Source organism: Anas platyrhynchos, chromosome 3 (genome assembly GCF_047663525.1).
Source record: "Anas platyrhynchos isolate ZD024472 breed Pekin duck chromosome 3, IASCAAS_PekinDuck_T2T, whole genome shotgun sequence".
Taxonomy (NCBI): domain Eukaryota; kingdom Metazoa; phylum Chordata; class Aves; order Anseriformes; family Anatidae; genus Anas; species Anas platyrhynchos.
Genome location: NC_092589.1, coordinates 64141171 through 64168506, shown reverse-complemented (window position 1 = coordinate 64168506; position 27336 = coordinate 64141171). Strand labels below are relative to the sequence as shown.

Below are 27336 nucleotides of genomic sequence, written 5' to 3'. Positions count from 1 at the left end.
TCATAATACACTCTGACAAAGATTAAAAAAAGGTTCAAAAATTTATAGTTTTTATTTTTGAAGTTACTTACCTCACATTTTTCCTGGATGACTACAGTAAATATGCATACCAGTTTTTCTTCTCTAACTCTGGTCGTTATCAGGAGAGCCATTCACATTTCCATCCGTTGGGCAAATAGTTTTAGGATGGAGGTCCTAATTACTCTATTATGACCTTTGAATCCTGAGTGGCATGTGACATTAACGTGAGGTTTTGTACTATTGGCAATTCTGGTGCTAAAGAAAGTCACAGGGTCTGAGAGACTGGTAGCAGGATAAATAATGGGTTCATAGGAGGCTCAGTTTTGAACAAATTTTGCTATGTTTGCTGAAGCAATATGTCATCAGTGAATAGTTTATAATGAATTAAAAGCTACATAAAAAAAAAAAAGTTTTGCAGCTGATAGTGGTGGTCATGAAATAGTGCTGCTGTTTGTCATAGAGTTTCATAGCCTTTTATCATTAAATTATTAAAATGTAAGGTGTGTGCTACAAGATGGACAACAAGATTCTTTATTGAACCTGATGAGAACTGTGGTAATAAAAGAACTGCTCAATATGTATTAAGATAGGTTGTTAATCGACTAATTTGTTTTTGACAATATTTTGTGTATGTGAGTTAAGATATAGGGGAGTAGGAGCAGCTGCTAATAGCAAGACACTATTTTGTCATACAAATGCTGTGTAGCACTTTGTAACTTTGTGCCAATATTGATAAAGTGATTTGATGAAATATGCTTGTTTTCAATTTCCCTTTGTTTTAGCTAGCAGGTTTTAAAAGTATATTTGGTCAGATAGCATAGAGCAGAGGGTAAAATACTGTTACTTTCCATAATCTGAACAGCAGGTCAGGGCTTGGTCAAGAGTACTGAATTTGACTTGCCAACAGTTTCTCGTCATACATATGTGCAATAGTCTTGATTTGTTGGTTGGTCTAAAATTACTCTAGGAAAAATTCATAATGGTAATAAAGTAAACATTTAAACAGGCCTTGGGGCTGCATAATCATCCCTTGTTCACTGAACAATGAATAATAATAAATGTATGTATATGTTCCTTTCACCGTGTAAATTTATATATATATTGATGGCATAATTATTCTCTTTCTCTGCGATGTGAAGTCCATGCTGTGCATGCTCTGTGGAAGGCTCACACATCAGTGATGTAGTTTAGACAGAAAAAGCAGTCATTTATGTATTTGTTTGATTTTGGACTAATGTGGACTAAATGACTCGACAAACTTAGAGAAGTGTATATATTGGATCTCTTCAGTTACAAAGCATGGCAAAAGAGAGACTTAGTCTGATTTTGCGTATAACTTAACACTTAATGGTGAAGACTAATTGTTCTCTTGGTTGTGAGTCCTAAAGTATTATGTTGTCTAATTATTATAAGGAAATTCTATTTGCAAAAGGGAGAGATGAGATGGAAACATAAAATTGCTCATCTCAGAATTCACTCTGCACATTCCATATATTGCCTTGCTATGCCATACAGCACCATGTCCATATTTAAAGCAGTCCTCAGGTTAATTAGAACAACAAAAAAAAAATACAAGTATGAAGAACTGAAAACAAAAATGAAAACTGAACATGCACAAACTCTGATTTGGGCATCAGAGCTAGCATCTCATTTCTTTTCAATTTACTTCTTTCCTTGTGTAAGTTTTCAAAATTTCTTGAGTTTACTGATGAGGCAGGTTAAAAATACTGCCAGAATTTATTTTTTAAATCTTATTAACCGCTCCCGTGTTTAGTTAAAGAAATGAACTATAGTATCTAAAAAGAACGTGAGGAATGTAAACAATCAAATAAAAAGCTGAAAATATTTTTTGAAATGTCTCTACTTTTGGTTTCATAGTTGAAGACACTACTTTATTTAAGTTCTCATTCATATTGTTCAATATTTCAGGACTGAAATGGAGAAAAGATTGCCGTGTTCAGGGAGATTAATGATCTTATCTCAAAGAGCTCATAATCAAAATCCTAGGCCCTAAAGACGATGCCTGTTACCATATAGTAGTAGCATGTTCTTTTCCAGAGAGATCTCAAGGCACCAGCTTCCTACAGTTTCAGCAAGGAGGTGTTAAAGGTTTAATTGTAAATAATGCAGAAGTTGCCCAATGCTAATGGTACAGCAGTTTCAGATATGTCTTTGCAGACCACAAGGTGGGTAACAGAGAAACATCATCACACTAAAAACTATTTACTTGTATAATTTTTAGCTCTGTGCAGAAAAGTACAGAAGCCATAACATTGAAAGATATGTTTTATTTCACATTAATAGTGCTGCATTAACTTGCTGTTGGTTGTACGAAAAGGAAATCTGAAAAATTTCATAAGATAATTAAGGCCTCTCTAGGAAAGCATATTATTTTGTGCTATTCCTGGATCTAAGTAGTTTTATCTATAATGAAATTAATATTGTCATTATGGAAATAAAATATAGAGAATTCCTATGTCTGTAACAGGTGAGGAGATTGCGAATAAGTTTTAGCTGTTTAGATTTCAAGGTTTCTTTATTGCTGCACTTTGAAATGGAGACTAAAATTTGTCTGTAATAGATCTTTGTTTCTCAGGCTAGAGAAATACATAGGTTAATTTGAAATGCAGCTGGTAAGGCAACCTTGCATAACAAGAGAACGCTATTTACCCTGAACACTCAGTATGGTACTGGACCCAGACTAAGTAACAGCTCTTGGATCAATGAACAAAAAAACTTTTTTTTTTTTTTTTTTTTAATTTTTGGTGTTTTAGCATCAAAACAGAAGAATCATCTTTTCTATTCTGTTGTCTAGATTTGAAGAAAAAAATGTGAATACTGGCATTTCCATCAATTTTTCTTTTTTCACCATGCTCTCTCTCTATTGAAATAGATTATTTCTTTATTTCATTACCCCTATGAAATAAAGAGGAAAAGAAGTGCTTCTTGCTATTATTTGAAAGTGCTGTGAAAAGAAATTACTGACTTTATTCTTCAGTTCTGATGTATATTAGCCAATGATGAGAAGGAAATATGGTCAACAGAAATAAGCTATTTATCAGGCCTTCACAAACAGGTGAACAGTGGATAATGGAGAAAACCAACAGAGAAAATTACAAAGAAAAAAGCTGACATTGCCAGAAACTTTACAGGCACTGACTCCTGTTTGGCTTAATGTAGCTTAGATATTCAATAACTGGACAACTTGAAAGCTTTACAGTTTGAAATTTTATACAGTGCACTGTTTTAATAGAATTTTTTATTTTTAAAAAATAGGCATGTTATAATCATCTTTTACTTATGAGCAAAAGTTGAGAGGTATTAATAACAGATTTATTTTTCTCAAGGAGAAGAATGCATTTTTTAAAGGAGCCTGAGACTCTCTAGCAGTTGCATAAAGTGGAGGGAGAAAGCCAAGATTGGAGATAAGTGGATATATTTTTAAACTGTTTTTTAAAATGCACATTGAAGGATACAGTTTTGCAGGTACTAACTGAAGGAGACTGAGTCTATTTTTGTCTAATTAGAAAAGATACACATTTCTAACTAAAGCTTGGTTTGCTTTGTAGACATACACCTTTAGGGCTTCTCAAGGTGTGCCCTGGTGCTCATTTTTTCCACACAAAATGCTGTGGTCATTCTGGTTTTGCATGACATTCTTAGCTATATATATATATTTTTTTTTTCCTGGGGTAAATGATGCTCTGATAGTTAGAATTGTTTGCAACACTGGGAGGGGACCGGGGGGAGAGGGGGGCGGGGGGGAACGGGACACACAAAAAATACCCTCTATGTTGAAATCAAGCATGTGCATCTTTCAACCCAAATTCCCCATCTGGTAGTAACATTTCTGTTGGAATCAGATCAGATGAACAGGAGAAGCACTGTCATTAGAAGGCAAACTGCAGCGTGGCAGGGAGCTGTTCAGCTCTCTAAACTGGTATTAGCTGAACCCTGCTAAGCATCTCCCTCCTCCTCCCCTTCCCCTCAACATTTTCAATTACAGAATTTCTAACTGTGAGCAGAATGTTTGAAACCTGTGTAACTGTCTCTCAAGACAGTGATGCAAAGAAACTCAGTCTAGATGGTTGTTTGATGAATCTGGAGAGCAACTCCATCTCTAAATTAGGGTTTCTCTTACAGTTGGATGCTAGACTAAAATGAGAAGTTTAATTATTTATAAATAACTAATCATTTGAATATTCTTGTATCAAAACTGTATACTCTTATTAAAAAAGAAATACAAAAATCAAAACAATAATCTATAGCAACATATGTGAGCTGAAATATGACTGATCACATAGAATCATAAGATATTGATACTGGCCTTTGAAAAAAAATAATAGTGCAGATGTACATGTAATATTTAATTTGAGATGTCTAATGTTCTGTCTGTGTAACAGATGTGACGCCTGATTCCTGGTCATGCTAAGTACTAGGACTTAATGAACTGAGTAGCCTGATGGATGCAAGGATGCTGTGGCTCTGTGTCCCCATTCAAAACAGAGAGTCCAGCCAAAAGGAAGATGCTTTGAAACAGGATTTAAAGAGAAAATAGGACTGGCTGCAGAGATCACAGTCTGGACAAACATGCTGATTGGACATGACTGGACAACTATTTATGTCAACTGTTTTTTTTTTGTTTGTTTGTTTGGTTTGGTTTGGTTTTTTGTTTTCTGTTGTTCTGAAACAGTAGTTCTAGTTGACTCATCTGAATGGATTTCACACTGGACTGATAGGTGTTTACCACAGTTTTTAACAAAACATGAGGAAACAGATCCTTGCCAAACTCCTCAATAAAGATAAATACCATGTTTACTTGGCCACTGGAATGGAATGGAATAATATACAACAATATAACTGTGGTAAAGAAGTAGGTATGCAACTTACACCAGATTTGCTGATTGGAAGCCTCCTTTAGAGCTATTACATTACTCTGTTTGGAAAATGGAATGGAAATATTGAAAATCTCTTAAAATTTTGTGGTACTCTATTTTTTTCTCTCTGATGTTCTGACTTACATGAAAGATAGATTTATTTTTTAAATAGTAGTGCAGGTGGGAGTCAGGCACAATGAGATTTCCTGCTTCACTGGCTAACCCTATGCAGATTAATGATTCACTTCAGCTCTATCTGAATAATATTAGTGTAGCAAATTATCCTGTGTAGTAGGATGCACTTTTCTATGTCTTATGAGGCATACAGAAGAAGATACAGTGCTATAACTTAAACTGTACTTCACAACGTGTGCTTTGCAGATCTCACTACTGAGACAATTACTAGTGAAAATGATACCCAGGACTCATTTTGTTTCTCATCTCGAGGATTATGTTGTCTATAATTTGAAAATAGCTCAAAGGACTATTTAGACTATTTCCCTCCCAGTCCCATAATTACACTATTGTCACATGAGCAGAGTAAGTACAAAAAAGGCACCAGCTGTACTTTGGCAGCTGTGTTAATGGACTATTACGTGCCACCAGGCAGCTTGGTATTGCTCTGTTATGACATTTGTATCAGCAAACTTTGATCTCCAGGTTATGTTCTATTGGACTTGTACTTTGACAGATGTGCTCTACAGTTGTACAGTTACATCATTTGACAGGTGTCATCTTATTGATGTTATTTTAAAAAGTAAAGTAGATGTGCTCCGTGTGTTACCCTGTAGAGAAAGAAGCTTGGTGTTATTATTTAGTAGGAAACTTGGCTCCATAAAGCAGAGCAATTTTACTTTTTTTTTTTTTTTTTTTTTTTTTTAATTGTGAAAACAAATACAGCAAAGCTCATTAGACTTTACTGGTATTAGTATTCTTATGCCACTAAAAGCTCTAGTTTGATGTATTATAATAACCAAAACATGATTTGCTAAGCAGCTCCACAATAAAGGAAGGGTTACTCTGGTACCTGAAGACAATTTTCCAGTTGTTTGGAAAAGGGAGGTGTCAGTATTTCATCTGTAACATAGCCTTGCTTTAAAAGCCATAATTTTGCCATCTGAAGTGTGCATATTATATTTTTTAAGCACTTTATATTTTAAGTGTGTCTTAAAATATGAATCTGCTGCATGATTGGCTTTTCTGGTTCCTTTCCTTAGCTTTAGTTTTACCTCAGTAACATCTAGATGTTACTTGGTTTAAAAATAATAATAATATTGTGTCACTAATGTACGTCATTCTGCAATTGTGAATGTATTGGTTGTGGCTTGCATTCCAGCAATAAGTAAACAGCAACAAGCCTTGATAAATCAATTGAAAGGGCAGGTGAAATGGACCATAATGAACACTGATTATGTGCTTGCATTCTGTTTATAGTGATATTTGATGTGTCTCTGTCCTGTAAAGCTTATTTATGGCCACTGTGCTGAGTCATGTGATTTAAACAAGAATGTTTTATAGAATAGTTTCAGTAGGATGTGATTACCTTTCAATGGTTTAAACCTGTGTTTTTTCTTAATAGCAATGAAGTTTGGCAACTTGTGAACATTGCAGAAAGTATTTGTGTATAAATACACAAGCAGAAACAAAGTCATTTATTCAAATTGAAAATACTTGAATATAAGCTTCGCAAATGTCTGGTGGAAACTGCAGCTTAACAATCACTTATTAAGTTATGTGAAATTTAGAGTGCTTTTTAATTCTATTTGCGAAGTCTGTCCTGGCCTAATGCCAGAAGGCTTGGGCTGGGTGTTAGGAAAAGGTTCTTCACTGAGGGGACTGTTGGGCACTGGAACAGGCTTCCCAGCGATGTGGTCACAGCACTAAGCTGTGAGAAAATGCACTCAGACACATGGTCTGATTTTCTGGTGGTCCTGTGCAGGGCCAGGATTTGGACTCAATGCTCCCTGTGGTCCCTTCCAACTCAGGATATTCTGTGATTCTAAGGTAACAAATATATATATACATCAGAAATGTTAAAGGAGAGTTTATTTCTGTATTTATTTCTGTATTTGAAGAATTTTTATGGAATCTTAGGCCATATTGCATTTATAGGGAAAAAAAAATCGAACATTATCATATTTCCTCTTAGTTTGGAAGGTACTAAGAAATTGGAATAAGTTTAAAATCACATATTTATAGGTGTTTTAACATTTGGCTTTTTTTTCTTCCAGATTTTCCAGATTGCATATGTTATTGTGAAAGCAGCTAACTCACCTCGACCTGGGAATTGGATATTAGAGCGTTCTCTGGATGGTGTAGACTATCAGCCATGGCAGTATTATGCTATCACAGACAGTGAGTGCCTGACACGTTACAACATTCATCCACGTCCTGGAACTCCATCCTATATAAAAGATGATGAAGTTATATGCACTTCTTATTATTCCAAGATCCATCCTCTGGAGAATGGGGAGGTAAGAGCAGATGTCACTCCATACAGAAAAAGATAAAAATATTTTGCTTAATTAGCAAATATGAGTCTTGAGTAGACAGAGTGGGTTGGTATGCTTAAAAAATGCAAAGGTGGTGTATTTGCAATTGTTAAAAACAAAACAAACAAACAAAAAAACAACATTATTTTATGTGGTTCGTTATAAATGCATGATATACCTACCCTCTAATAAGCATATTCTACAAAGTAAATAAAGAGATACAAGAGTTATTAGGTAGAACTAGGTGCTAGTACCTAGACAACTTCAGATGCTTGAAATATGTTCCAGTGTCACTTGTGAGCAAAAGTGAAAATACGGGGAAAAATCATGGACCCAGTGAAGTTGTTAGAAGATTTTTCTTCATGTTGCCATTTCAGTCCAAGTGAATAAGTTAGGATGTTAAATGCTAATAATTTTATTTAGAGTTTATTGTATTTAAAAGTTTGTAATTGACCCTCTGCCCTTGTCTATACCTATTCATTCTTCTATTGTGTCTATTATTTCATTGTGAGTCCAGACACATGAATCATGAACCAGTCACTAGTTTTAACCGAGAGCATAGAAAATATGTGGTGGAGGGGAGAATGAGGAACTCTGGTTGTAAGGACTCTTAAAAGGCAAATGTAACAAATGTACCTGAAAATGCAGACTGCTTGACCTCTTAAAATGTAGAGAGGGAAATCTATATGTACCAAATTCCAGCTGTATATTTCTTCGCAGTTTAATTTTTCTAACACTTGCTCTGCACAGGAGTTGGTGATTCAAGGAAATGACATGCATGTGTACTAGATCCGAAGTATATATTTATTTACTGATTCTTTCATGTCTAATGATGTTCTGTGAAATTTTAGCCTCAATATTTATTCTTCTGGTGAATGTTCCATTTTTTTAATAGTTTATTTCCAAGTAAAGAAGTACAGACTTATTCTCTTTTATTCTTCTACCTGGAAAGCAACATTCAGATGCAAAACTGTTAATGCATATTATTTTTGAGTACCAGATATGGAAATGTATACTTTATTTACATTCACAGGCAGTTTGTAATGCCAGGTGCAAAAGCAGGAAAAGAAAGTTTCAGTGTAAATATACTGATATACTTAGTATATTCTGATATATTTAAAAAAGCTTGAATCTAAAGTATACTTGTATAGATTATCGGACATTAAATCACTTGGACATCTATGAAAAGTCATCTCAAATACTTTGTGTGAATGCATAATTATATCATTTAAATGGGTATTTGTTCTTGTAAAATCTAGCAATAGCAGATAAAGTGATATTGTCAGAAACCGTGCATGCATAAGTGCTATGTTTTCAAAACGTCTCCAATTGGATGCTTTTTGAGGGGAGAGCAGAACACGAGTGAGCAGTTTATTGCACGCGCCAAAATTTCATAGTTTCTTTAGGAGAATATTTCTGCAATGAAAATACAGTGCCAAAGTAATTATTCCAATGTTGCATTTGATTTACATTGTTCAATTTCTTTGATTATCTGATTTTCTTGCAGACAGATATTGATTCCAGTAGTCTGTTGTCCTCTTGGTTAAACCAATGTCTCCTTGTGTTCTTCATTGGCTGAGTTCAAAAGCAAAGGGCCTCTCTATTCAGCATCTCTGTATATAGCCTTGACTGAAACATTGACTTAAGTCCTGTTGACTTGAGTGGAACTTAATTCCTATCTTAAATGGGAAATTAATCATTTTTAACTTGGTGTGATGTGCTGGAGTTGGTGTTCTGCCCCGAACATAGTAAAAATGGTGAGCATCTGATAAACAGTTTCTTTAAACAGGAAGATCTGGAAGAAGGGAAGAATTCGTTTGTTCAATTCCACTCAGAAGAGTGAAAGTATTAAGTACTCTATGAATACTCTATGAAAAATGTATGATTTAAGCCTCCCTAATTTAATCTTACCTTGCACAGGTAATTATTAGTCTGAGATTTGGCCCTAAGATGGAAAAAGATAGAACTTTTTGAAATTAAAAGACTAAAGCTTAATTTTTATAGCAACTGGAAGAGTATTATTCCAAATAAGTTAATCAGCTTGCATTTTAACTTTTTTTTGTGTGTGTGAATTAAATAGTAATTTAATCTGTCTGAGTAGCTATAGACAGCCTTATAAAATACACTTTAACACAGAATAATTCTTTTTCATGTTTAATCAAACATTTAATATGAAGAATAATGCAGTTCATATCAATATCAGATTTACCTGCAGTTTTTTTGGAGGTGATATTTGCTTGGCTCCTGGTCTTTCAGTGGAACTACATTTGCTTATTCTTATTTTTATTTACACTTATTTTTGTCCCAGGCTAGGATTTCTGTTCTACCCATCAGGCTTATAAGATTTATAAGACTGACAGCATAATGAAATAAATATACATTAAGTACCTTTTCTTTCTTTTCCTTCAAAAACATTGAGCTGTTTAGGCACACAATTCTGGTGTATACTCAGGAAACCTGATGAAGTGCAGAAGTTGCTTAGAAACTTGTTCCAAAGCCAAAGTTGCTTTGGAACTGGTTCCAAAGCCAAATCTATGTCTACGTTAGTGTCTTAAGTTAGAGGGAAAAAAAAAAAAAAAAAAAAAAAAAAAAAAACAGAATATGTCCATTTTATGTGTACTTTCAATAGTGATTTACTAAATCACTGACATTTTAGTCAGTGATTGATTAGAGTATTTCCAGAAATGTTTATTTTAAGCAAAATAATCTGGGCATTTAGTAATGTCAGCGTTTACATGACAAATATTCACTTGTCCAATAGCATAAATAAACAACAAGAACAAAACACAACAAACAAAAAACATGATTTATTTTCAGGTCAGTCTAAGCCGTTTACTTCTTTTAATTCATTACTTCTACAAGTTTACTTCTCTGTCACATGAATAAATAATCTGTAACAACTATTTTCATAGAATGATTTTATAGAATACTTTCATGAATTAAGAGAAAATTGTGTGATGAAAGCTTCTGAATGGTGAGCACAACTGAGGCATTCTGAAATAGGGACATTTCTCCCAGAAGTGTATACTCAATTACAGAAGTGGTTAAGATTGTATCTATACTGTTTAAAATCACCTTAAAATATACCTTAAAAATACCTTAGGGGGGGGGGGGGGGAAAAAAAGCTTTCTTCAGGCATATGTAGCTTTTGAATACTTTGTAAAGGTTAGAAGAAAATATTATTTTGTTGTTTCTGTAGTATAAAGTAATTCTTTGTGCAAGCAGACATAGAAAGTTAAATCCAGTGAAGACAGAGGGAAAAGGGTTTAATTTGTTTGATACAACTGCAAGTGCCTTTATTAAGAAGTCAAGAAGAAAAATCTCTAATCTTCTGGAAAACATTGAATTTCTCAATAATAAGGTTTTCTGAAAGTATAAAAGCCAAGAAGAGAATGTGAATTTAGTTTTCTCCTTATAAAAATCTTAATTGGAATAGCCAACTGACTAGTCCATATGAGTGTCATCATGTAGAGAAGTGCTGTCAGAAGTTTGTTTTTCAATAATTATAGTAATTATAGTTGCACAGTAGTTATGTGAACTTACAAGAAGTCTTTCCATTTCTGTGGGTGGAATGTCAAAGGACATTTCTGCAGCTGGGTAGAGTTTACGTTAAATAGAAGTTACAAATACTGGGCATGATCTGCCAGTTTGGTAAGCAGATTTAATATGAAAACGAGGGATTAAGAGAGTAGAAGCTGAATTGGTTGTAAATGAGGAATACAGAAAGGGAAAAATTCCTACAGCCAAAACATTTTTATTATTCAACTCTGAGTATGAATTTCTAACCTGATGTAGCTTGACATATGCATAATAGCATTTGACTTTTGTCCCTACAATTGATATGTGACTTGCTTTTATTTAGTGCCTAGCAATTAATTCCATGTTCTAGTATCTGCTGTACAAAGAATCACCTCCTATCGTTTTGTTTTATTTTAGTTCCCACTGGTTTCCTATGTAGAGCCCCAATTATTCTACTGGAATAAAAGTCTCATGAACTTCTGAGCAGTCAATCTATATTTACTTTCCTTTTTTTTTTTTTTTTTCATTTTACAGATTTCTGTCATGTTTTTACTTAAATAATCTCTTTTTCAAGATGAAGTGTCCCATCATAATCTGTTTTTCTTCATAGGGAAGGTATTCCATAAATTTCTTCATCTTCTTGTTCTGTTCTGAACTTTTTACAGTAAGATTATGTTGACTTTGTGATGACAAGACAGAATTTGAGGTGTGGGCAAACCACAGATTTATAGTGGCCTAATTGTGTTTTCTCCTTATATTTTCCTATAAACTTGCTTTTGAGTTGTTTTGGATTGCAGCTGAGCATTGTTGCTCACTGATGTCTAATGTTTTCTCTAGAAAAAAAAGTAAACTCTATATAAACTGTCTACCACTTCTGTCTCACTGGCTTCCTTCCCATCTTCATGTGTTAAAATTCGTATGTTGTTTCCTTTCTCATAGTGATCTTTCCATTGTTATTTATTTTACCTCTTCATGATCATATGATCATACATACTTCACCAGATCATATATACTTCCCCTCTTTTTTTTTTTTTTTTCAAATCAATATTGTTTTCAATTTACTTCTTTACCTTATAATATTCTCTAGCAGTTACTCTTTTCTCACCTTTCCTACAGTTCTTAATGTACTCGGATGCCAAAGCAGTGAATGCAGTGCAGGTATTTGTATAGATAGATATAAGCATATTGTGCTGGCTAGATCAATTGAATGGACTGTGTTGTACCTCAAATGTGTTTAATATCTTTAGCATGATTCTACTGCCAGAGAAATGCCAGACATTAAATTGAACTGTCTTCTGTAAGAATATGTAAGAATGTGCTCATGTAGCTTTTGTGCAGGCCTTTTCTTAAGGTTGCTAAGACTTCCAAAGCATAAAACCTTAACCTTGTTTTGTCAAAATATTCAGCCCTAAGACAGGCCATGTCTTTACAGTGGGAGTGGTAGTACTAACAGCTCATCTTAACAGACATCTTACGTGACAACTTCAAAGGCTCCTGGTCAGAGAGAATACCAAGTAGTGGATTCAGTTCGGTTTCCTCAGTTCCTTTTTTTCTTTTCTTTTTTTTTTTTTAATAACCATAACTAGTGTTAAATGTAAAGTATTTGGCAGTATTTTCAGAAAGGTATTAACACTAATACATCGTGCTTGTAAGAGATTTCTGGGATGCCTAACTATTGATTAGTAGAACTGCATTATTATGCAGTATTAAAACTGCAGCATTGTTTCCCTATTCAGGAAGGTTCAAAATTAAAGACCAAAAGAAGTTGGCAAGTGTTTTCTGTGTCAACAACAGAGTGTAAGGTTTTTTCTTTTTAGCAAGGAAGCTCTTCCTGCCTACTATATTGCCATAGCCAGCACTAAGACTAAAGCAGAGGACTAATGGCGGGCACAGGGGGGAAGTTATGGTGGGAGTTCAGTAACCTGCTTCCTTCTTTCTCCACAAATGAATCTTCTTGTCACCATTATTATAGTGGTGAGAATGATACTGCAATCAAGGTGATACTTGTGTTGCTCCTTTAAACATTTTACATCCTTCTTTTGTGATGGTAGCAAGGTAAATGTAAGGTCAAAATTTTAAATCTGCTTCTGTAGTTAATAAAGACTACGTGTATTCATTCATTAGTTTTTATTTTCTTTAGTCAAGTGGAAGTTCATAGCGTGTACTAAACACATAAATAGGATAAATAGAAACAAGAACCTTAGTAATAGTCGTTTGTTATTTTGTTCACTTGCCATACTAACTATTTGATTGCTGCTCCTCTGCCCCTTTTTATATACCTCTCTGTGGTGCATGTCTTAGCTCACTTTAACCTTCCCCCATGCTCTGGTAATTAGTGTCCTCTGGGCTAGTGTCAGACCAGCAATGCTGGGAACGTTGAACTCTGCTACTCTCCAATATTTTCTTGCTACTTTTCTCCTCCTTATACCACATTGCTTGTCCCATTCACTATAGTCTCATTAATTCACAGAGAAGGAAGGGAAGAAAAAATGACTTGCAAATGAACTTCTAAGTGCAATTCTCCCTGTGGACAGATTTAATCCTTTCTCGCTAGGAGTCTGAGACTGTCAACACTAAGAGGGCAGAGGGTCAGAATTTTTGGAAGTATGCAAGACTGAAATGTATTCAGTTGTAGACTGAAAATGTGATTACTTTTTTTTTTTTTCCTAATAAACAATTATATGATGCTACAGTGATTCAAAAAAAAATTTGAACATGTGTGGATAGCAGTATTGATGCTGCCTTTATAGTTGTTGTTTTAAATTTGACCTTCTGAGCACTCTAATCTGTATTCAGCATCTTGTCTTTATCGTGGAATAACAATCTAGATTATGAATTGACTGTTCCCATTGAATTACAGTGGAAGGGTTTTGTTTTGTTTTTAAATAGGATGAGATATAGAACAGACACCCGTATTGTAAAATAATAATAATAATAATAATTTAAAAGATAAATAGCAGAAATCAAAAGAAAGGTTAAGCTGGTAAAGATTTTATCAGATACTATCCTTGCATCCAAGAATGTGCTCTGCTTTGCAGGTTTTTAGCAGACCGAGTCAGGCTATCAACCCAGTTGACATTGCTTCATTTTACAAAAAATAATCAATGGGGTTTTCTCTGGAACTGTCCCCATCCGTTTACGATCATTCTCAGCTTCTTCCTTTTATGTCTTACATACACAATTAGTATTTTTTAGTGATTAGTAATGGGGACAGACAACAGAATCCTTAGATTATGGTTGCTTCTTCTTAAAGATCTTTTCTAAGATCTACTAAGATTTTAATAAAGATCTTTGGATCGGTTTTCTTGGTGAAGGCTTTCTAATTTAATTCAGTTCCACCACTTCACTCATTAAATGCTTACTGCTTAATGTTTTGGATCACATCATACTTTGTTCCCCCCTGTTGGCCTTCATTTATAGTTTGCTTCCCTGCCACACACACACACCTTCTAGCTACAGCAGATTCAGGAAGACTTACGGTCAAGCTGATTGGATATCACCAAGGTGATTTGGATATCACCTTGTTGTGTATGATTAGTCTCAAAGAAATATGTTACATTTGTATGATGTGAGTTTCCTTTTTTTTGTGCTATGGAAGTATAACTTAGCCTAAAAACTTATTCATGGAATATGGATTTTCTTCAAGGACTCTGGCATATAAACTTTCAGTTTTCAAAAATGGAAATTAGAACAATCATGAAAGAAACAGTTTACAAAAGAAGGAAGACAGTTTTGAGGTTTAAACAGAGATCCACATCTAGTTCATTTTATTGTTTTTTTTTTTTTGTTTGTTTGTTTGTTTTGTTTTGTTTTTTGTGAGCATGTCTTTCTTCATTTGATTGAGTAAAATTAAACATGAGCAGCTCACCGGGGGGGGGGGGGGGAGATATTTAACAAATGATTGCAAAACAAATGGGGAAATTTTACATATTCCAATGCTATGTTGCCTCACTAATGTAAAACTATTGATTAACACTTCCTGATTTTCTTTCATTTACTTTCATAGATATTACTTTCATAGATATGTAACAGGAAATAACAGATAAGGCATTTGTCATACACGTGCAATACTACTGGAAATTTTTGGAAACATTTAGAATTTGATTTAAGACAAATGTAAATTGTTTTATTATGCATGATGAAAACAGTCTTTGTTCAAATATTGTACAACTAATCTAGAAAGTCAGTAATTTAATTACATTATAGCAGTATGTGCTGTTAATGTTTACCTGAGAAAAGGAAAACTAGTAAATTTTGTAGATTGATAGTTGCTACTGAACTTGAATTTCTGATATTTAGTATTATAGAAAACAGAATGGATATAAAATGTATAATGTACTTTTAAATTATGCACCAGAGAGGAAACAACTGTTGAAGCTATTTATAAGTAGCACAATCTGTCATTATTTTAAAAACAAGAGGAAGGATATTTACTGGTGCATCTCTGTTGGCCAAGTTGGAATAAAGATTTCTTTTGTGTTGTTAGTCAGAGAGTCCACTGTCCCTGAGCAGAAGCTCATATCATAACTTCCATGATTTCTGGAAAAATAGAAAAAATGATTAATCATATGAATCATAAAACTTAAAAAGCAATAAAGTGACAGTATGTAAAGTACATACTCTACACAACAGTCTTTCAAATTGATTAGATGATTTACCTTTCTTTTTCTTCAGCATCCTTCACTTATTGATTGTAATTCTTATTGAACTGAGATGAGTTACTCATCTTTACGCAGATCTATGCTAGTTTTTCTATATTATGTCAGGAGAACTGGTGTCTGTACATGTAGTTTTCTAATTCAGCACACCATTTTAGTGTTACAAAGGGAAGTGATATGTGTAAGTCATGCTATTTGCTTGTACTGAGCCAAATATGCCTTCTTTTTGGGCCTGATAGCTGATTTTTGGACAGTAGTAGATTTCATTCCAGTAGAGAAACATTGTGTATTTGGTAACACAGTGATTTTTTTTTTCCTCCTATTGTGCTTGATGGGGGAAATGAAGATCCTCAGCAGATGGTTATCTTGGGGGTGGGGGAACTTGTACTTGAAGACCCTACCCACACAGCTGAAATACTTTATAGAAAATTTTGCTTATGTGAAATACGATGTGTAATCACTTTCCACTAAGAGGTAAAACCCCAATCATTTATTTACTTTGTCTATTGCAATTTGTGTAGGATTATTCCTGATATGAGGAAAATATAACACCACTTTCTGAGTGGTTTTTGTTTGTTAGTTTTGAGTAATTGCTACCAGTCATGAATAGTTACTGGGAGGAAGAATAGCTTAATTCTCATTTTAAATCAATTTGGTGGCCAAAGGCATAGAAGGGCTTACAGACTTGGTGAAGATGATAAGCAGCTGAAAGATGCAGAAATGAGACAGAAAAAGCAGTAAAAGTTACAAGGTAATTTAAAGCCAGGGACTAGGAGAAATTTAGTGAGTGTCTGTGGTTCAAATAATAAAACCTTTATTATCAAAAAAGTGTATGATTTTTTAAAAGATAAGATTCATTAAAATCCATGCAGACTACATGGAGAAGTAATTTTGACCAATAAAATGTCACCGAAATACAGACATAGAAATAGGCCAGCCTATGGCCAAACATTGGTATGCTCACATTGGTATGTGAGCGCTAAGGAGGTTGTGTAAAAGAAAATTAAACCAAACAGTATAGGTCACCCAGAGTTTTCATTTTAAATGGAGGTATCACAATAAATTGATAGAAGGGAAATTAGTAACTGAGATGCTGTAATATCAGTGTACAAATGCTTTTAATGAAGTCCAGAAGCTAGATAAGAAGGATGGGGAAAGCACAGAGCCGATTTGGGTGAGTAGACAAATTGTATCAGAATCAACACTGTAACTGACAGAACTGATATTTCAAGTTTAAATAAAAAAGTTAGGACTGCACTACCACATAACCAAGGCTAAGGAGGCTGTGAAGGCAAACATGAAGGCAAACATAAAGACTGCTAGCTTCCCAGAGGCAGGTCAACTGTCACAATGGAGTAGAAGCTGATTTTCGAGTGATCTTAAATGTTCCTACAAGAAGCAGTCTATTTGGAGTATTTATAATAAAGGAAATAACTCGAAATTTTGTGAGAAGAGTGCAAGGTAGGGTGGTTCAAAATGCTGTTATTTAAAGACTGTTCTGTGAAATGGCTGTAGTATTCTCACTATTTTATTTCCTCCTAAAAATATTTGAAAATACAGCCAATACATCTCTAAAGATGAAATTGTATTTCATATGTTTCTTCTTAAACAATTAAGAGTTTATGCATGATACTTATTGAGAAAAAATCCTAGATTATGCAAATAAGGTGGCAGGATAAAATACCAGAGTATGTAATAGGCATTACAAAGCAAGAAAAATCATATACAAAATCTTGTTCTAGCAAGGAAAGTAAGATTTTGGCAAATTAACCTAAATTCACAGCGATGCATGCAAAATTGAAAGAGAAACAAAACACTGCCACCCCATACCAAGAAAATGACTGTCTGCAGTGCCTAACGAACAAGATGACAAGCTTTTTCAAGTTCATCAAAATATTAAAGCTGAGAGGCAACTGAGGTATAATAGGAGTGTCAAGGACAGTAAGTCTATTGTAGGTGAAAGCATTAGAGTAAGTTGCCCAGGGAAATGGTGGAGTCACCATACCTGGGGATGTTTAAGGGAAGGTTGGATGTGGTACTTAGAGTCATGGTTTAGTGGGTGATATTGGTAGTACGGGAATGGTTGGACCAGATGACCTTGGAGGTCTTTTCCAACCTTCATGATTCTATGATTCTATGAATTCTGTTCCTTGAACTCCCTAAAGAGGAACTTAAAGAAGTAGTCACAGTAGAGTGTCTCTTTGTTTTAGAAAATGTTGGTAAGCTTCTGAAGGAAGAACAGATTTAAAAACAATTAATATAGTCAATACTACTAAATCACCAAGTCTAGACAGTTTTTTGGTCAAAGGTTCAAAAGAAAAGTACCAAAGGCGCTAAATGAATTAATTACTGGTGTGGTCAGCCTTGCTTTACCTCCATAGCAGAGAAATGGTAAGGTGGAACCAGATTTTCAAAAGTGTTCCAGAGTGAATCTGGAAATGTGCAGACTTTTAACTCTTATTTCTATGCCAGGTAAGCTAATAGAAGCATAGTAGATAAAAATTTAGCAGGTACATGTATAAATGTGACATGGAGAAGAGTCATCATTGTTGCTTGGAGCAACTAATCAGAAAACACAGAACTCACTTCCAAATCTATTGAATTGCTTGAAATGAATCAACAGATATGTAGGTAAGAGTGATTTTGCCTCTTCCAAGACCAATGACCAATTCAGTGGCTGTTAAGGTCATTTATCAAAAGTGCAAAGAAATCATAAGCTAGGACATCTCTTCCTGATTGCTCATCATTTAAATATGGGAAATAAAGGTGTAAATGTTCACCTGAAGAAAGGTAACAGTGCAGTCAGTCTATTCATAAATAATCTGAAAGTGACATAATTAGGTGAACAAGGTTTTCAGATATATAATTACAGGAACAATTACATTTTAATTTGACTGCAGAGAGCTGCTGCAGGATCTGGATGATTGTGATTAATATCAAGTAAAATGCAGTATTGATAAATGCAAAGTGCTGTGTATGTAAGAACAAATAAGTTTGCTTGCGTGTACACGTTGAGGGGTTTTCTGTGGTTACTACCACTTAGAAAAGAGATCTTTCATGGAACATTCTCCACAAATCAATTCAATACCCACTTGTCTTCAAAATCAAAATAAAACATTATGTTTCAAGAAAAAAAAAATCACCCTGTGCAAAGCAGAAAAATTTGTAACAGCATTCTACACATCCTATTCTGTATGCTCATCTTGTGAATATTGTGAGTGATTCCCATTTCACCACTCTTAAAAAAAAATCTAGTAAAAAAAAATACTACAGAAAAAAAAAGATCAGAGTAGGGGAACAAGTATGTGAGAAGTTATTAAATCAACAATGATACTTTAGACATGAAATGGTCAGAAACCTTTTCATAAGAAACAATGCACCCGTTTTTGCACAGAATGTGCTAAGCCATGGAGTCAAGAGTGCCCAAAGTATAAATGGGATTAAAATCTGTTAAATAGTTTCACGGGAATTAAGTTCATTAAGCAGTCTTAAAAATTCAGTTATAAGCTCCAGTTTAAGAGGTGTTAAGGCTGCAGGTTGTCAAAATATAAGAAAGGTATATGACAAGCAAACAGACTTAAAGTAGAATTATTTTCCAAAGCATCCCTACTGGCTGCTATTAGAGACAGAAAATTGACTAGTGATGCATTTGGTGTAATGTTCTCTGGTTGTTTTAATGTTTTGGGTCTGGTGTTGGTGTGGCAACAAGTGACTAAGTGGGGAAAGGAATGGTGAAAACCCAATGAAATAAATTAAAAAAAAAAAAAAAAGCTAGCTTATTATACATGTTGTTGTTTTTCAGATTTCATTTATTGAAAATATAAATAGTAGAGAGTTTGACAACTTTAGTTTTTGCGTCAAAAGTAAGCAAAAGTATTTTTGTAACTTTACAAAAAATATCCATAGGAGAAATGAACAAAACAAGAAATTGTTTTCATGTACACAATCCATCTCTTGTATTTCACAGAAGATTCATAATATTCCTGGCCTTTTCTATTTGTTCTCTGCTATCTGCTGCTTAGAAATATGCATTTCTTTTAATTTTTCTTACATTAGCTCCTGTAAAATATTTCCAGGTTTGAAAAGCTCAGGTTCGAAGTTGGAGAGGGATCAAAGTTTCTTATTCTACACCTGAATGTCAGATTTCTTCTTTCTTTTTAAAACATTATAAATGCTTTTAAAGGCACTGAATGATTACCATTCAAAGGGATCCCATCTGTTTTTCAAAAGTGTGTGTTCCAAATGATATGACACAGCTTTTGGTACAATTTAGACTCCAACACAATACAGTAGTTGTAACGGACTTTACAAGATATGGGTCTGTAATGCAAAAATCCAAAAGAGTTTAGTTTAAATTTCTCCAATTCAAAAGTCTTCAGAATTGTAGTCTGAAACAAGAATGCTGGAGTAATATAAAACATATTGCTGAAGTTTATTTAATGATAACATTCAGAAGCAGATGTACTTGCTTACTGGTTTTAACAGCATTATTTTTGTATCCTGAAACCCTTGCCCTTCATTCAGGAACAGATTAAATCCTCACATTCTCACTCTTTTACATCAGTGGTTGTGTTTGGCAGCCCTTTGCAACTGCTTACATCTGGACAAGTTTCTGTGGTTTGCTTCTGATTATAATTTGTCTGTAGTTCCATAATACACTCCACAGTACACCTAATTCAGGAAAGATTCTAGTGGAAAGTGCCATGAGTTTTTATGACAATCATATAATGAATAAGGGAAATCATAATATCTTGGTAGGAAAGTTTTGTTGTTGTTTTTGCTTTTCTTATTGTTTGTTTTGGCATAGTTAGTCCTTCAGTTAGCTTTTTTGGGTCAGTATGTTTTTTATCAAAATCTTCAGGAAAACATAATTTTCCTGTTCTAGTCATTTATTTAGAACTACTTGCATGGTCATTGTTCAAAAGAACGGTATTGCTTTCAAAATAATAATGGAAAAATGGCCTCTTAAGATAATGTACCATCTTTCTTTAGTCTTTTTAGTCTTTTTTTTTTTTTTTTTTTTAATATGAGTTTGACAGACCTCTATATTTTATCCTTTAAGCAGAAAGGTGGTAGTGGTTAATTCAGCACTACCAGTGTGTGTCACCTCTGCTTGATAAGAATCTGAACTAACATAATTTTCAGAATTGCACTGTACCTGGAGTTGCCATTGGCATCAGCTACTAAGGTGTAGCATGGCCTCTTTTCTTAGTCTTCCTGCTTAACATCAACTAGGTTAGGCAGTAGCTCTGTGTTGCTGACAAAATGCAAAATGGAATGACAATGGTCATAACACATTTTCAGCTATCAGAGGTCAGATCATTGTTGTATATGGTGAAACTTAAAACAGCTATTGTTTGTTGATTTAAAATCATATGTCACATGTGGCAATGTGTTAAAGAACCTATAACAAAATGCCAATCTACCTGGTCATAGATAACTTAAAAATACTAGTTCAGTATTTTTCGTCTTTGAGAATGTTCCTGAAGAGCCAAGCCTTTACGTTTTTCTGCATGCAAACTTGTTAGTTATTAATAAGCATATAATACCTCTTTATTGTATTAAGAGATGGAGTTTCATTTACAAGTACACTTGAAAAGCCAGTAACACATTGCTGTGTTACATGGCCTCGCATTGTATTGCCTGAATCCCTTATGGACTGTGGTATGCCTAGCTGTTGCTGAAACTATAGCATGGTGCAGTGTTTCCTCTTAGTTAAGACAGTAAGAAAATAAAATAAAAACTGGAAATGACAAATATACTCTCAGGATAATCACATTGCTTATTATTCTGTGATTTATTAATAACTATTGTTCTGACAATGAGCAGTCTGTTTAAAAGTATGCAAGCTGATGTCTGTGACAAATTATTTCTTGTCCAAAAATGACAAGCCTGAGAATTACAGAAACTGTACAAAAGCAGTGGCTAGAATAAGCAATATAAGTTTCAGGTGAAATTGGAAACAGGAAAATGACAAAAGCTAGTTAATCAGAAATGAGGAAATGAAGTCCTATTTAGCCTAAGCTGTAGGGTATAGTTGTCAATGACACAATAGTATTTGCTAAATAGTTCGTTAAGCTGACATTTGCCTGTATTCTTTGGGGGAATGAGTTAGTTGAGATAGAGTCTGACATGCATAGCCCTTGACATTTTAATGCGTGCTTAAGCAGTGCATTTAAAGCAGCTCTTGTACTCATTAGCTAGTCACAGAATGGAGTTGTGCTTTCACTTACTAAACTATTAATTTATTAAGATTATGAGATACTTATTAGAACTACAACAAACCTTGCCAAATACATTATTTTCTCATATACAATTATCATATATATATTTATGTAGAAAAATTGAATGATGAGTTTATACTTACATATGATGTACATACATGCTTCTACTATTCTAGTTTTGAAACCAGCTCTAATGATAAGCTAGTGCTTGCACTAAGAAAACTCACAGAATTTTTATCTTTAGTGTTTAGATATAAGATGTCAAGAGATTAATTAATCAACAGTAACATTAAATCTACTGCAAATGAGCTATTTGCAACAGATAATTAAAGCCAGTATTAGATAGGAAAATTATGAGAACTGAATTATGACTACTGAATCACCTGTGGAAAAAATGATGTTCAGTATTGTCCATCTTCATATTAATGTGCTTGCATAACTTGAATGTAAATCTTAGAGTACTATACTCATTAAATACTTTTAAGACTGACATATCTGTCTTCTCTGCTGCTGATTATCATGTAGCAAGTCTTTTTTATGCAGGACAGAAGCTTTTCTCTCCTTCATGCTGCTGTCTGAGATATTTTAGTGAGAAATTGACCTTTTTGGAAAATGTTTCAGGTTCAGAGCACTGCCTTACACAGAAAATTAGGCTTGAAGCCCACAATCTTGATATGATGGCCAAAATAAGCTATGTTAAAGTGAATTCTTTATCTTTTCTAGCCAAAAATCATCATGAAGTACTGGTGTTCCTGCTCCATCTTTGTGACAAATGACACTAAGTAGCCTTCATGTATTATGAGAGAATTATATCTTCTAATTTATTGAACATTCAGCACAATATGCATGAGTGAAAAGCATACTGGTTAGTGATGTGGTTTTCTTGAAAGTGAACATAACTCTGTGCCACATAGCCAAACAGCTGTTTTTTTTTTTTTTTTTTTTTTGATTGTTTGTTTTGTTTTGTTTTTTATATCCTACAAACAGCTTGAGATTGACTGCATTCAAATTGCTTGGCAAAATAACCAACTTCAAATACCAAAGTTCTAAGTGAAAAAATATATCACTTGAATTCATGCATGTATATTTTAAATATGAATGAGAATATTGTGCTTACTTAAAATTCTTAAAAACTTCATTTGTTGAAGTGTGTTAATATTAAGTAATTTAGTTGATTATAAATTTTCATGCAAAGCAACGGCATTTTTACTGTTCCGTTAAATAAAACAAAAGAGGCAACTAACATGATTCCCATGTTTGCACATCAGTTAACGCAGAAAGGTGTATAGATAGATGGCAGTGCAGAAACAGTGTGTGTATGCTCAGCTATGTTAGTAATACACTACTGGGCACAATCCCTAGCACTGACTGGAGCATCTACCCCAGTACATCAGAGGCCTTGACTCAGACTGAGTTCCAGGGGGAGGATACAGCTCTTCACCTCTGGGTCTGCAAAAAGTGTCTGGGGCCTCTTGCTGATGTTTGGACAGAAAGAGATTGTGTCCTTGTCTGCAGAAAGTTTGCTCTGGTTAGGGATTTGTGTCACCAAGCAAAAGAACTGCAGGAGGATGTCAGCAGACTGCATAATATCAGTAGTGACTGGAAAGATATTAACTGATTTTTCTCTGGGAGTCTGCAGCCTGAACTCACAACTGTAGCAGAAGAGGAGCAGGTGGAATCTTTTTTGCTTGTTGGAGACTCCCATGGTGGCGAAGACTGGAAATTAGTGATTTCTTGTCACTAATTGACAAGCTTGTCTGTGGGGAGCTTCAAACCTACAAGCTTACCAGAGAGACGGGGTGGCATAGTTCGCTGAAGTGCTGCAGTGGAGCTTTTTCAGGCCTCAGAATATTACCCCTTTGTTTTTCTATGTGGGCACAAATGATATTGCCAGGGGAAACTGTGCGACTCTGGTAGAAAGAGTCAGGAGCTTGAGGGGCCAGGTGGTTTTCTCCTTATTCCTGCCATTGAGAGAGAACAGCATGAGGAGGACCCACAAATCCTGTGGGTCAACAGCTGACTGTACCACTGTCATCAACAATATTGATAGCCAGGTGGGGGGGGGGGGGGGGGAAGCTTTAAACTAGGAACAACAAAGGAAGTAGATGACAACACACAGTATTGAAAAAGTCAACATGGATTTGTCAATGACATAGACAGTGAGGTTGAATGCACCCTCAACAAGTCTGCTGACACCAAGCTGAATGATGTGGTTGACATACTGAAGGGAAGGGATGCCATCCAAAGGGGCCTGGACAAAGTTGAGAAGTGGGCCTGTGTGAACCTCATGAAGTTCAACAAGGGAAGTGATTCTCTACTCCACTCTCATGAGACCTCACCAGGAGTACTGTGTTAAGCTGAGGGGCCTGCAGCGTTAAAAAGATACAGTCCTTTTAGAGCAGGTCCAGAGGAGAGCCATGAACACGATCAGAGGGCTGGAAGACTTCTCCTTATCAGCCTAGAGCAGATAAGGTTCTGGGAAGACCTTATAGAGCACCTAAAGGGGGGGCCTACAGGAAAGCTGGTGAGGGACTCTTTGTCAGGGAGTGTGGTAGCAGGACAAGGAGTAATGGCTATAAGCCAAAAGAGGGTAGATTGAGATGAGGTATAAGGAAGAAATTCTTCTCTATGAAGGTGGCAAGGCACTGGAACAGGCTGCCTAGAGAAGCTGTGGATGCCCCATCCCTGTAAGTGTTCAAGGCCAGGCTGGATGGGGCTTTGAGCAACCTGGTCTGGTGGGAAGTGTCCCTGCCCATGGCAGGGGGGTTGGAACTGGGTAGTCTTTAAGGTTCTTTTCCACCCAAACCATTCTGTGATTGTACAACAGAGTAGAATGCCCCCTCCTCCTCGGTGTAGAACACGCACACATGCACACACACACACACGTGGGCTGGTAGGCAAAGGGTGCTGGTTGATACAGACAACAGAGACTTTGAACACAACAAAACCTAGCTGAAAGGGGTCCAACTCATGTATGCATGTATACAAATGTACACAAATAAGGAACTGCTGAAAGAAAAAGAAAAAAACGTGCATCATGAAGCTATTGTGCCCTTTCTGGGCAATCAGTGTGACAGGGGCCTAAAGTGCCTGTTCACTAGCATGCAGCATGGGGAGCAGACATGAAGAATTAGTGGTCTGTGGGGAGCTGCAAACCTACAAGCTTACCAGAGAGACAGGGTTGCATAGTTCACTGCAGTGCTGCAGTGGAGGAGTATAGACTTCAGGAAGGGCAGAAAGGAAAAGTGAGAGGTTTCACTTTATGTTAGAGAGCAGCTGGAGTGCATGGAGTTCTGATTAGGGACAGGTAATGAGCCAGTTGAGTACTTATGTGTTAGGATTAGAAGACAGATCAATGCAGGTCATGTTTTGAGTGTAGGTACCATAGGTACTGAGTACATATTCAGTGAGAAATCTGTGAGGCCTTCTTCAGACAAGTGGAAGGAGGCTCGCATTCACAGGCCCAGGTCCTCACTGGGGAATTGAACCACACTTATAACTGCTAGAGGGGGACAGCACAAACCATCCAGGAGTTTTCCAAAATGTATTGATGACAACTGTTAACAGAAGTGGTTGAAGAGCTAACTAAGAGATATACTCCGTCTATACCTCTTGCTTTCAGAAAAGTAAGAACTGGTTGAGAATGAGAAAGCAAGGGGCAGCATTGGCTGCATTGATCACAAGCTGGTCAAATTCAGGATACAGAGAGGAGTGAACAAAGACAAAACAGGTTTAGACTCAACTCTAGGAGAGTGGCCGTTGGTTTTTTCAGGCAGCTGCTTTCAATAATACCATGGAATGAGTCATTCCCCACTGGACCTATAACTGTTTAATCTCTTTGTTAATGATCTGGATGATAGGTCAGAGTGCACTCTCAGGAAGTTTGCAAGCAATAGAAAATTGAACAGGGTGGCTGTTGCACCAGATGGTTTTGCTGCCATTCTGAGGTGCCTGGACAGGCTGGAGGAATGGGCTAACAAGAACCTCATGAAGTTCAACAAAGGGAATTGCAAAGTCCTGTGCTTGGTGAGGAACAGCCCCATGCACCAATAGAGGCTGGGGCCGAATGGCTGCAAAGCAGCTTTGCAAAGAAGGACCTTGGGGTCCTGGTGGACAACAAGTTGACCATGAGCCAAAAATGTGCTCTGTTGGCAAAGAAACTAATGGTGTTCTGGGTTGTGTTAGTTGGAGCATCACCAGCAGGTTGAGGGATGATCCTTCCCCATCTGCTCATCAGTGGTGACAGCACACCTGTTCCATTTGGGGCTCCCATATACAAGAGAGACATGGACATTTTGGAGCAAGTTCAGCATATAGCTGGGAAGAAGATTAAGAGTTTGGAGCATTTGTCCTACAAATAGAGACTGAGAGGGCTGTGATTATTTTACTTTGAGATAAGAATTCTAGTCACATGGTTAAATGGTCCAACAGTCATCTGTTTGGAACATACTTCAGTTTCTCTCATACATCTTTGTTACAGAAGCTAGGACTAGATGCATCAGTGTAGCACCATGATCTGCAAAAGTGTCCATGCCCAGCAGCTGAGAACTACTGGCTGTGCTAATTAATACCACTTTGAAGGGTGTTAGAAAGAGGCATTGCTGCTAGTGCTGAGAAGGAAAGAGTAAGTCAGAGATTGTAAAAATGAGATTCTCTGAAGTATTCTCAGCATCATGTTAAAGGCTAAGTAGACAGATAATTTGGGAGCATAGTTAAGTATAGACTAGTGTATCACAATATCTGCTTTTAATTGAAGATACCAACACAACGGGCATGCCAGAAACAAGTTGCTCACAAATGACCAATTGGCTTGTAGAAGATGGGCTCTATGGATTAAAGAATAGTATAAAATAAAATTAGAAAGTCAGCAGAAATAAAATAGTATATGAGATCTCTTTTAAATAAAATTCAGTACCTAAATTGGGACACCATATCAGCAACTTCCAAAACTGAAGTGTGGAATTGAGTGGGTCTTACCAAAGGAAGGCTGAAGTTGTAATACAAGTCTTCTGAAACCTTTTGGCAGACTGTGTAGTTGTCAGGATCAAAAGTGAAAGAGTGATTCTTAAACACCTGACCTCTCTTGGTGTGGATAGTAAAGGAATCTATGATTTACTGCACAACAATGCACAGACCCCAGTTATAAGGATAACTGCTGTACAATTATTATGTAAAAATAATCAGAAAACTCTTAAAATGTCATGTTTCATGGGAAGAAAATCTACAAAAGTACAATTTAAAAATAAAAAAAAGATGGTCAAACAGCTAAAAAAATTTCCAGGCAGCCTAGTTTGCTTGATGCACACTCAGAGCATTTACATGCTACATTTCAGAATGGTTCAAAAACTCCTACAGTATGTTTAAACCATAAACTATGGAAAGATAAAAGGTATTAAAAGTAAACTAGCATCATCTCTGAATGAAAGTTATGTATTTTCCTCCAATCAAGGATAATACATAGGAAAATAAGCTCCAGCAAATGAAATGTTAAACTACAGTAAAGACGGGAAAAAAAAAAATGTTTTGAGTGACTGAATATGAAGTT

General features: G+C 35.5%; 1 protein-coding gene across 9 annotated transcripts in view; it reads left to right on the top strand.

Annotated features, from left to right (window-relative positions):
- Positions 1-27336, top strand: part of LAMA2 (laminin subunit alpha 2) — a 401748-nt gene that overhangs the window by 127911 nt on the left and 246501 nt on the right. For all 9 annotated transcript variants that reach the window (XM_072036025.1, XM_072036022.1, XM_072036019.1 and 6 more), the window contains one exon: positions 7130-7372. In XM_072036025.1, coding sequence (XP_071892126.1) covers positions 7130-7372 — 243 coding nt within the window. The remainder of the gene's footprint in view (positions 1-7129; positions 7373-27336) is intronic.